At 66.0% G+C, this 12,022-nt stretch overlaps 1 protein-coding gene across 1 annotated transcript in view; it reads left to right on the top strand.

Annotated features, from left to right (window-relative positions):
* Positions 1-12,022, top strand: part of HTRA3 (HtrA serine peptidase 3) — a 31,417-nt gene continuing 19,395 nt past the window's right edge. Inside the window, exons 1-2 of the mRNA XM_060655500.3 lie at positions 1-612; positions 11,360-11,459. Coding sequence (XP_060511483.1) covers positions 99-612; positions 11,360-11,459 — 614 coding nt within the window. The 5' untranslated portion in view covers positions 1-98. The remainder of the gene's footprint in view (positions 613-11,359; positions 11,460-12,022) is intronic.

Here is a 12,022-nt window from a genome sequence, read left to right as displayed (position 1 = left end):
GGCGCGCAGCGTCGGCCCAGAAGGAGCGGGCGCCTCTCCGGTCCCCGCCCCCGCGTGCCCCAGCGGTCCCGCTGCCCGCCCGCCGGAGCCGCCGGCGCATGTGGCGGCGCGCCCTTCCCCGTCCCCTCCGCAGGCGGCCGCAGCCCGGCCCCAGCACCGCCTCGGCGCCCCCGCTGGTCCCCGGCCCGTCCCCCGCGCTGCTGCGGCCGGACGCCGGCCCGGCCGCGATGCAGGCGCGCGCGCTGCTCCTGGCCGCGCTGGCCGCGCTGGCGCTGGCCCGGGAGCCCCCGGCCGCGTCGTGCCCCGCGCGCTGCGACGTGTCCCGGTGCCCGAGTCCCCGCTGTCCGGGCGGCTACGTGCCCGACCAGTGCAACTGCTGCCTGGTGTGCGCCGCCAGCGAGGGCGAGCCGTGCGGCCGCCCCCTCGACTCGCCGTGCGGGGAGAGCCTGGAGTGCGCGCGCGGCGTGTGCCGCTGCCGCTGGGCGCACGCCGTGTGCGGCACCGACGGGCACACCTACGCCAGCGTGTGCGCGCTGCAGGCGGCCAGCCGGCGCGCGCTGCAGCTCTCCGGGACGCCCGTGCGCCAGCTGCAGAAGGGCGCCTGCCCGTCGGGTAAGCGAGGGGGGCGCGGGGTGGAAGGGGAGGCCCCTCCCGGGGAAACTGAGGCGCGGAGCTTGGAGGAGCCCGGACGTCGGCCCAGGCTGGGCATCGTGGGCAGGCCCTTTGGAAATCATCTAGCCAGACCCCTGGTCTTCCAGGTGGGGAAACTGAGGCCCAGGGTCACAGAAGTGGTTTAAGGGGGAAACTCGGTGCTCTCCTGACCGCCAGGGGGTCTGGTCTCATCAACACGTACCTGTCTTGCGTATCCTTTCCGCGGTCCCGTATTCCGCTCTGCTCCGCCCCCGGGGGTGTTGGGTGGAAGGCAGTCTTTCCTGGTCTTACATCTCACCCAGTCCGGATGTTCTCTTGAGCGACATCCAACGTCCTCTTTCTTTTGAGCTGGTCTTAGAGTGCCGGTCTCCAGAGGGCTATTGGGAATGGTGATGGAGCCTGTGGGGTCTCTGCGCGGCTCGGAGCCTCCTGGGACAGGCTGCTGAGGCAGGAAATTCCTCTGTCCCTCCAAACCCCAGGACGACCTCCCCCCACCCGGAGCTGGCCCGGGGCTGCTTCTTGCCACACAGCTGGACCCTGTGCGTGGAAGAAAATGCTAGAAAACCCTGCCGTCCCTTTATCTGTTTGGGGCGCCTCCTAGGAAGGCGTTGGTCCAATAGGTGCTTGGGGTCGCGGTGTGCTGGGCGCTGAGCCCCGAGGTCAGGGGGATGAGTCAAGCCCTGTGTGGGCCCTCGTTTCATAGCCTCAGGGCGGGAGACGCTAACCTCGAGGACAGGCTTGTGGCCCTGGGAGCCCCGTGGGGAGTATATCACCTGCAGCGCTTCAGGGATGAGAAGCATCCGAACTGAATCTCACGCCGGGGACGGATGTTCGACGGCGGCAGGGAAGGGCTATCCGGGAACAGGGAGTAGTGCGCGCGCGAGCGTGAGCGTGTGTGTGTGTGTGTGTGTGTGCGTGTGTGACACCCAGGGCTGGCAGGTCGGCAGGGATGGGTGACGAGTGGCCATAAGTGTCATGCCAGTGGCTTGGACTCCATCTTGCAGGCCGGACTTCCCCAGTTGATGCCTGAGTCTGTCAGAAGTTCCGGGGACACCTGCGGTCGGACGCCCCCTCCCCACACACCACACACACAAAAATAATAAAACCCAGCGTTTTCCAAGAAAGTGTCAGCAGAGCACGTATGACCTCCTGGCACACTGGGGTTCCGAGGAACCCAGTCCGGGAAACACTAGATAGGCCTAAGTGTGATTGTTTGGGGGAGCCAGTGAAGGGCTTGGAGGGAGGTGAGGGTGATATGGTCAGGCTTGTGTTTGGATGGTGCCCAGGAGAGTGAGGGAGGAGAGCCCGGTGCCGGGCAAAGTCCCAGGGACGGGTGGTGGGTATTTAGACACTGCCCCCTCGCGGGTGGCCCATCCGCCCTGGGGCTTGGGACTGGCGGGCCCATCTCAGGCCACGCCGATGCCTCTGAGACACAGGGGGCTCGGGGTGGGGCTGGAGCCTGCCCACTACGGCGTGGTTGTCTCCACGGGCCCCCCCCAACCCTGACTCCCGCATGTGGGGGACGCTCTTAGAATAAGGCTCCAGGGCTGGGGGCAGGGAAGGCAGGGAGGTTGGAGGCCGTCTGAGCATTTGGAAACCCTCATTTCTTGACTGATCGAGTCCACGTTTGTAAAGTACCTTCCCTGTGTGTCCAGCTGGCCCCCGGCTGGTGGCAAGGGCGCTGGGATGGGGCCGACCCTGTCCACGCCCTGCCCTGGAGACACCTGAGGGTCGGGGAGACACGTGGGAGGGTGAGAAGAGGGCGAGAGCCTGACGGCAGACAGGTGCACAGGTCGCTCGGTGCACAGGGGGCGGCTGCCAGCGCAGGGGTCACGGGCTGGGGCGCCACTGCGTGGCCTCAGGAGGCTTGCTTACCGCCCCCCTTCCCATCTGATGACAGTGAGGCCGACGGTAGCAGCCGCCGGGGAGAGCGGGGGCGGGGACTGACGGCCGAGGTGCGTGGGCACGTGCCCCTGATGGGTAATCCGCAGACCGTGTGTTAGTTCCCGTGTTACTGTCGCTGCCAGGACTCCTGTCCCCACCCCCGTCTCTGTTTCACGCGGGGAGTCAGCTTCTGTGCCGAGCCGTGGACGGTGAGCGGGAGCTCTCCCAGCAAAGGAGGGGGCGGCGGGAGGGACGCAGCACAGCAGAGGCAGAGGGCAAGGTCCCCCGGGCACGGGACCCTGTGAGCCTCGGGGTGGGGGGGGGCGGGGGCCTTAAAGAGAGGGGTGGGGAGGGCGCGGGGCTGGGGTCCGTGAGCACCGTTCGCGCAGTGTGGCCCCGCCCTCACTCCTGGCCCTTGTGCCATCATCGTCCCCCCAGGTACAGGGACCTGAGACACCCAGGTTTCTGCCGGCTACGCGTGCAGAATCCCGTCCTTGCGGAATCCTTGCTGCGCCGGGGTCTCGGGCCAGCGCCGTCTCATCGGGCCTTGCCAGTCTGGCCCTTCAGGCACCGCAGAGGCGCTCAGTGAGGCAGGGAGAGGTCAAGGGGGTCTGAGGCCACTTGTTCAGGCCTCGGCTCTGGCTGGCTTGGAAGGCGGCACCGTCGTGGGTCCCAGGCTTCGTTCTGCAGGCAGGGGACCGCAGGGCCCCCAGGGCCTGGAGTCAGGTCAGCTCCACTGGGCTCGGCCGCCATAGAGCAGCATCCTCCCTTCCCCCGCCCTCCCAAGGGTCCAGCCAGAAGGTGCCGGGTGATGTCTACACATGACGGCAGGTGAGGCACTGCCCAGCCCGAGCATTTCTGCACAGAATTCCCGCCCGCTGTCCCCTCGCTGGGCCCGCCCTCAGATGCTCGGCGCTGATGACTCAGGGCCAATCTCCAGCGCCTGCCTCTTCCCGGGGCTGGAGTCCTGCGTCCCTGCTGGCCGTGGTCCTCCACCGGGAAGTCTAGGCCAGGAGTGTGTCACCCTCCCTCGTTCCTTACCTACCAGCCACAGGCGAGTCTTTGGCCTGGAAACGTCCCCCAAGCCACCAGTGCCCTACTTGTCCCCGCACCGCTGGCCTCCCCCGCTCACCTCCCTCATCCTCCCTCCCGCCACTCCTCCACGCGGCAGCCAGGATGGCCTTGGTAAATCCATTCTGCCCGTCACCGGCAGGACCCCCTCGGCAGCTCCCCGACACTGACCCGACCCCCGAGGCCCTGTGCCGTCTGGTCCCCCACCCCACCCTGCACGGCCACCTCATCTTCCGTGCTCCAGCCTGCCCTTCTCCCCACCTCAGGGCCCTTGCACATGCTGTGCCTGCAGCCCAAGTGCCCATTTTCTCACTTTCATGTGGCCACGTCCTCATCTGTCCGGACCTAGACGACCCCCCACCCCTGAGCCGCCTTCCCTGATCACCGCACCTTGCAACCCCCTCATTAGCCTCACGAGCACACCCCGGGGCCCCTCTAGACCCTCACATCACCTCTCTGACCCGGATCATCTGCCTTATTTCCATCCCGACCCTCCTTGCATACCCCCAGCGATGGGGCCTCACCACCTTTCCGGGAGCTTTGCATTTTCCCATCTCCACGGTGGACAGAACCACTCCCTGGCGTGGATACCTGTCTGTCGCCGGGATGATAAACACAGACGTAAATGTGTTCCTTGTGTCCGTGGAGGGAGGAGGCTCCCTTTTGCACTTAGCCAGAGTCCCTGCCCCTCAAAGCCTCTCTGCCCACCCCTGCAGACGAATAGGCCTTGGTGCGTACGATTAATTCAAAACCTGGCGCCCGAGGGCAGCGTACGACGTGACCTTTAGGAATCCGTGTTCCGTGTGCGACCCGGTGCAGGTTCAGACGGCGTCTCTCCCTTGTTTTATTTATTAGGAGCTTTGGTTGGTGTTTGATTTTCATCCCCTTAGCAGCTTCCTGTGTGTGGAATTCTGCACTGGGGACCAGACAGGATGACGCTCCCCGCCCCCCCCCCCCACCCCGCTCCCTGCACCCTGGACGGCAGGGCTGAGACACAGCCTCTGGCAACTCCTGAGCCAGGAGCCCCCGCAGAGAGGAGCCTGAGACCCGGGGTGCCGTGCAGCTGGCCTTCGCCGACCAGGCTGGGCCCGGGAAGCACCCTCCCCCCCTGTGCTCCTGGCATAAGCCTAGAGGCGCGGCCGGGACCCCACAGCAACCCCTGGGGTCTGCCCGCTCGGGCGTCTCCACTTGCCACACGCACCTGCACGCAGCGGCCCCGGGGGGAGTGACGAGACTTGGACCTCCCTGCTAAAAGCCCGGCCATGGCTCCCACTGCCTTCAAGACCCAGCACTGACTTGTGCTGCAGCCTGGCCTCCCCTTTCCTGCCGGGCCCCACCACCATTAGCAGATCGCCTACGAAATCCCCGATCCTGTCTTGCGAGGGACAGATGACTATGTGTGGAACCCAGGTGAGGGGGAAGCCACCTCCAGAATTGGGGAAGGGTAGGTTAGGAAGGGCTTCCTGGAGGAGGTGGCACGTAAACGGCCATGAAGAGGCGGGCACGGAGAGCGCAGGAGCTGAGAGGGTGGCCCGTCGTCAGGAGGTGCGGAGCTCAAGGCTGATGAGTGACACGTGTGCAGAAGGGTGCAGGGGCCCGGCTTGGGGGGGCGGTGCCCTGGTGGGGAGGGCCGATGCGGCTGGAGCGAGGGTGACAGCTGAGGGCCTGAGGGTCCCTGATGGGCGTCGGGGTTGGGTTGGTGGGGGAGTGACAGTATGGCGGGGCCCCCTGGAGTCAGGGCCGCTGGAGGAGAGGGTTCGGAGAGGCAAGGTGTTAGGTGCGGATCAGGTGCTGGGGCCACTCTGGTGTAGACCGTGTCCGGGGCGGGGGCAGGGTTCCAAGAGACCGGCTGACGAACAACCGCGTCCGTGCGCAGGGGCCGTGTCGCTGGGTCTGCCTCGTCGGGCGCGCACGGCCTCGCTTCCGGACAGGCCGCTTCCTCTCCAGCCTGTGGTGGCCCCCCGCGACCCGTGAGGCCGGTGGAGCGGTGGGCCCGCCCAGACCCGAAGCCCCGTCCTTGCCTCCGGGTTCGTATCCGAGGGGACCCAGGGGAGACACGCAGCCACGTCGGGATGACCGGAGCTGCGCGGCTCAGCCAGACGAGCCCTGTGCTGGGTGAGCTGGACCCACGGTGTTCCAGGCTCCAGCCGCTGGCTCCAGGCACCCGACGGGCATCCCTCAGTCGTCTGCCAGCTCACCCGCCTTCCAGGAGCTCTGGGGGGGACGGGGCCCAGCCACACTCGCGCGGCCTCCCCAGGGGCCTGGGGTTTGCACAAACCAGACAAGGAAGTGGGCGGGCGCCTGGCGGAGTGAGCGCTGTGTCCTGCCCGAGGGTCTCAGGCCTCCTCCCGGGCCTTGCTTTGAGGGAGGAAGGCCCCGAGGTTCCCCAAGGTCAAGGGGGAGACGCCAGGCTTGTGCTTCAGGCTGTCAAAGCCTTAAACACACATTCTTGAGGTCTTATTTTCATGGCCCGTTAGAAGAAAAAGCTTAGCGGGGGCATCGAGCTACCCCAGCTGGGGAGGGACAGCTCTGCCCAAGCCCAGATTCCCCTGATTTTCCATGTGCTGTTCCGCACGCGAGGCAGACCTCCAGCGCCTTGGGGAAGTGGCTTTTCTGTCTGATTTTGATAAGGTTGTTAAATAAGCAGGTAAGAAAGAGAATGAAGTCGCAGGTCCCTTGTCCTCAGTGCAGCAAAGGTGTGGCCAGGATGCACGTGTGTGTGCCCCACACCGAACACCAGGTCTAGAGGCAGGGGGGAGCAGGTGAACCCTTGGAGATGTGCAGTGTCCAACCTGCCCAACTGTATGCTTTCACCCCGGAGCGCGTGACGGGCAGAGCCAGAACCGCGACCCTGTTCGGTTCTCAGGGCTGAGTCCCAGCTACACCACCTGCAGGTCTCCTAAGCTCTCCGCGCCCCGGATCCCTCATCTGTGAAGTGGGGATGGCAGTGGCGTCCTTCCCGCCGGGCCACTGAGCAGTCAGGCGAGGAGTCCAAAGCGCTTGGCACAGCGTGAAGGCTAACAGCCCTGAGCGCCAGCAGACTGAGTGCCGACGGCTGGGTGTTCCTGCCATAACCGTGAGGGTGAAGGAGAGGTAGGTAGTCGAGGAAGAGAAGGTGCCGGAAGGCAATGTCTGTGGAAGGGCTGCCACATGCCCAGGGGACTTCCCAGGACCCGGCTGGGAAGCCTGAGCCCAGAGGAGCCGCTGATGGACCCGTCAGGGCCGGGAGGGCTTCCCGTCGGGGGAGGGCCGGGGGCCGAGCACACCTTGGCTTCCGTGGCGACTGGCCTGCATACCCACCTTGAAAAAGTCCAGACAGGCCGGCGGGAGGGCCTCTCCTCCATGATGTTGGCACATTAGAGGAGCCAGGCTGGCCCCAAGGCGAGGACTGGCCAGGCCAGACGCCCCTGGGCAGGACAGCCAGGCGCAGTGGCTGAGGACCAGCCCGGGACAGAGGAGGGACCTGGGGTCAGCGTCAAGGGACCTGGCTCTGGGCCCTAGTGGGGGGTTCTCCTGGCCTGTAAAATGGGCAGAGACACCTGCCTTGGAGAACTGCCACGAGAGTTCACCGGACCACGGGCCTGGAGCCCGTGGATGGCAGCTGTGGGGAGGGACCCACGGGGGAGGAGGCCTGCATTCCAGGGACAGGCGCCTGGGGCCCCAGGGCCACGGACAGCGGTGCTCGTGCCCCTGGGAGCCACAGTGGGATCGGAAGCCCCTGTTCCTGGCTCTGGGGGCTAATTAGACCCTGGAGGCAGCTCCTGGGGCTTCAGAGCCCCCCCCCCAGATGGGTGAGAGCGGCCTGCAGGTGGGGGCTGGGGGCCGTGGGGGTTCCCCTGGGACAGCACCCCGGTCCCTGTAGAACATCCATGCACCCCCCCCCCTTGCTCATTCACTCATTGTCTCACTGCTCCCTGCTGTGGATTGGGGCGCCCAGGCCATGGGGACAGAAGGACATGCCTCGGGAAGGGAGGTGTTACAAGGTGCTGTGGGACCCAGAGGGGTGAGAGTGGTCACTGAGCCTGCCAAGTCGGGGTAGGCTCCCCAGAGGAGGGGTGTGGGCCTGGGCTGGAGGGACGAGGGAAGGGAGCCGGGGGCCCAGAGGGGAGAGCGACAGGTGCAGGTAGAGCCTGGGCCTCGAAGGCACCGCTAAGACGTCGTCATCTGGTCTGCAAGCTGTGTTCAGCATTACGGACGCATAGGCCCAGGCTTTGCGGTCATCTGCCCACGGCCCTTCCATCCCAGTTCACAGCTAACCACGGCGTGACAGGTGGGGGCCTCTTCTGATGGAATCAAGGCAATGAGCTCAGAGAGGGCCAGAACTGGGTCTCAGTGCCTGTTATGCACTGGAGGGGTAATGCGTAGTCGGGCAGGCTGCGCACTGCCCAACTCCAAGGGAAGCCACTCATGCTGTGACCTTCGTTAGTAATGGTCCTGGGCTGGTGCAGTCCACAGCCTGTGTAACAACACTATAGGGCGGCCCGGCGGGATGTCTGGGCTAGTCACTTTCCCACTCTGGGCCTTGGTCTCCCCCTCTGTTGTTCCGTGGCAGTATGGCTCTCCAGAATTGGCACGTAGTAAAGTCCTCTCTCGGGGTTTGCCGCCGTCCCTGAGCCCTCCAGGGAGCTCGGCCGTGCCAGGGTGTTGGGGTGGAGCCCTGACGCCCAGCTTCTCTCCCTGCCAACCCTTGTCCCAGTCCGTCCCATCCTGGCCGTGTCCCTTCCTCTCCCGGGAGGCCCCACTGGACACCTGGCCTCGGTTGCTTTGCCGTGTCGAATTCCGCACGAACTGGACCTTCCAGAGCCCGTGGGTCACAGTTTATTTTTGAAAACAAAACACGACCACAACAACGACAAAGGCTAACGGCTGAATCTGCTGGGGACCGACTGTTGACTTCAGAACTTTGGCTGGAGGAGGGGGTGGGGGTGGGGGTTGTCAGAAGCCCAAATAAACAGAGTCTGCTTTCCAGCCGTGGGGCCCACGGTTTTCATGTGGAAAGAGGCTGTGGGAACCGAGTCCTCCCTTCCCACTGATTCATGGGGTGATTCATCTGTGTGTAGGGAGGAGGACCAGGAAACAGGCCTGCCCCGCCCCACCACCCCCTCCCCACCGCCCACCGCGGGGCTCTGCTTAAAGGGACAGGGCCCGGCGGGGCTCTAGTCATCAGCTGGCCGACCCAGGAGCCTCGGAGGGGTGCCCCAGGCTCTGGGTCAGGGAGGACTCAGGCTCTGAAGTCCCTGGGACCCGGATTGGGGCACCTCTGGGCTTTTCTGTGCCCCATCCCCCGTCACACTGTGCTGTGCCCGACTCGCCTGAACTCAGGTGCACACAGAGGCGCTCGGCCAGTGTGGCTTGAACATACCCCGCATGAGAGGCAGGGCCGTGGGTGGGGCATTACACTGGGAACCCCAGGAGGGAGAGACTCATGCTGGCTGGAAGGAGCCTGCCGGGGGACTGCCTGGAGGAGACGGCACTGGAGTTGTGCCCGGGACAAGCTGGCGCGTCCTGCGGGGGGAAGTGGGGAATGGTCTGTGCAGGTGAGGCGCAGAACGGTGGGTGATGAAGCAGAGACTGGGGGTAAATGGCCCAACAGGTTACACAGCAGGGAGAGGGTGACCCTTGACTGGGCCCTCGGGGACTGGCCGCCCCAGCAGAGCACGGTGGGCGCGAGCCTCGGCCGGGGAAACCCGGCAGACCCTGCCAAACGCCCATCCGGTGGAAGAGACAAGGGCCTGGGGTCGGGGTCCTCTGAGGTCCCCAGGGCACAGGAACTGCCCGGCCAGGAACGTCTCGTCAGAGACTGGAACCTGGACAGGGCCGCAGACTCTGTGGCTGGTTTCCTTCCCTGTGCCCGGAGGCCAGAGTATGACGTGGGCTCCCAGGGGGGTTGCCTCGAGGTGGAGAGGGCAGAGCTGGGCTCAGCCCCCCCAGCTGACTGGCGGCCTCGGTCGCAGAGCATCAGGGAGACTTAGCGATCCCGCGTGGAGATACAGACTCCGACCGCGACGGCGTGCTGGGAGCGTGGAAGGAACCCTGGCCCACAGTGGGCCCTGCCCCGGGGCCCCCGTTAATGTGAGCTCTGAGCCTTACACCCCGCCCCTCCGAGGGTTTTGCCACCCGGAGGAAGAGGGCTCCCAGGCCGGGCAGCCCCTGGCCGCCTGCATTTTGATGGGTGAGGGGCCTCGCGGTGGCCGGCAGGCTCTGACCACCCCGGACAGGCAGCCTTTGATTCAGGCTGACCACGGTGGCCTGGGCCCCCCTGTCCAGCACCGACTGCCTGGCTGAGAGGCAGACATCACAGAACTGGCGGGGGGAGGGGTGGCTCCTCCCCACCTCTGACCTTGGACCCCGAGGGAAGCTCTCTCCGGTTCAGGCATAAGGGACACTCGGGACCCCTAAGGAGGAGAGCCCTCGGCCTGCGCTCAGAACCTGCCTTCTCTAACTAGAGACGCATCTCCAGGCAAGAGGACTGAGCTCAGGGAGCCACAGTTTTCCCACCTTTAAGATGAGGGCAGTGCCCCCCGCCCTGGCCGCCTCCTGGACGTGGGGAGACGAGTCGGGGTGTGGAGAGCCCTGCATTTGCCCCAGATGTTTATGCAACACCGATGATGGCTGCACTCGCCTTACCTCCTGTCCCTCTGGGCAAAACGGAAAACTCCAGATTCTCACTCAACCCTGATGACCCCTCACCTCCCAGAACTGGACTTCACGGGCCGAGCCCTCTTTGCTCGCCAACACCAGTCCCGGGGTGCAGGGTTAGGCTCACAAGTCACATCCGTACCCGGTTCCCACAGGTCGGGGGGGGGGGGGCACCTTCAGCCTCATTTTCAGACTAGGAGTCAAGGCCCAGAGAGGGTGAGTGATTTGCCTGAAGCCACACAGCCGGAAGTGGGGCTGCCCAGCCAAGCCCGGCCTGCGGGACTCCCAGCACTCGGCTCATTCGGGGAGCCGCTTACAAGCAGTGCTGGGCGGGCCCGGTTCCAGGTACCGCCAGTCTCTGGCTGCGACCGGAGAGAGCTCAGCACATGCCCGAGCAGGGAGACCGAAGGGGTGTGGGCCCGGTGCCACCCACATCCCTCAGGCCTGCGGTCCCGGCAGGCGGCGGCCCCCACTGCTGACAGCAGCAGAAATCTGAGCCGGCAAGGGTTCCAGGGGGTTCATGAACCGCCTGGAAAGTCAGACTGGGGTCCGGCCAAGTTGGATGGGGGGCCGTGGCGACGCAGACATCCGGAGTCCCGCGGGGCCTGGGAGGGGGCCACCCCAGGGCGAGACCGGGGCAGCTCCGAAGGGATGGCCGGGGACCTCTGCTGTCACCTTGCCCGATCACGGCACTAGCACGGGCCGGAGGACGGGCCAGAGCCGGCGGGGGAGGGGACGGTGGCCTCACGCCAGGGCATTGCTCTGGATGAGAGAAAGGGTGAGGGCCCAGGGGGCTGGCTCAGGTCTGGCTCAAGTGTCCCGTCACTGCTTTGCAGCCCAGGATAAGTGTCCTGACATCTCTGAGCCTCCCGGCCCGCCCGGTGGTATCGCGTCCAGTGAGGAGACTCCACAGTAACCATTCCTGGGACGAGGGAGCCCCCTCCCAAATATCTGGGTGTCACCGGGCTGAGTGTCGGGCATCCCTGAGGGGCTCTGAGCCTCGGGGGGGGGGGGTCCTCGCTGGAGCTTCCTCCCGGGGGGGGGGGGGGGGTTCGGGGCACCGCTGGCGGTGTCTGGGCCTCATTAATGCGCCTGGTTGTTCCTGCCAGCGCAGGTCTCCACCAGCTGACCAGCCCGAGGTACAAGTTCAACTTCATCGCGGACGTGGTGGAGAAGATCGCGCCGGCCGTGGTCCACATAGAGCTCTTCCTGAGGTGTGCGAACCCCTCCCGGGCACCCCCCACCCCCGTTCTAGCACGGGGGCGGTCGAAGCCGAGCGCACGTGGGGTCCGGCAGACCTCCCCGACACCTGGCGCCCTTGGGGAGGGCGGCCCCTGACTCTGGTCTCCCCGCCAAGGCGGGGGCAGATACCGACCTCACAGCGCCAGGGCGTGGTAAGCAGGCGCACCGCGATGTCGGCTCTGGTGGCCCTGAGACTGTCAGAGCTGCTTCTGGGAAGCTCCGGGGCCCCGACGGCTGATGGCTCAGGGCAGTCCTGAGGTCTCCCGGGGCGTCCTGTGCTCCCCAGAGAGAAGACGCTGACAGTCGACGTCTCGCGTTCAGGGTTCCTCTTCCTTGTCTTAACCTCGTGGCCCCTGTGTGGGAGGGGGCCTCCAGACGGCCCAGATGAGGCATGCAGGGCCAGAGCCCCGTTCCCCAGCAGCGCTGTCCCGAGGGGTGGAGGCCGGCCGGTGCCATTATGCCAACACCGAGGCACAGAGGACCGGGTGGCCCCCGGTCCCTGGGGGTGGGCAGAATCCCCCACGCCCCGATTCCT

This window comes from Panthera onca, chromosome B1, assembly GCF_046562875.1.
Source record: "Panthera onca isolate mPanOnc1 chromosome B1, mPanOnc1 haplotype 2, whole genome shotgun sequence".
NCBI lineage: Eukaryota > Metazoa > Chordata > Mammalia > Carnivora > Felidae > Panthera > Panthera onca.
This window is presented reverse-complemented; position numbering and strand designations above follow the sequence as displayed.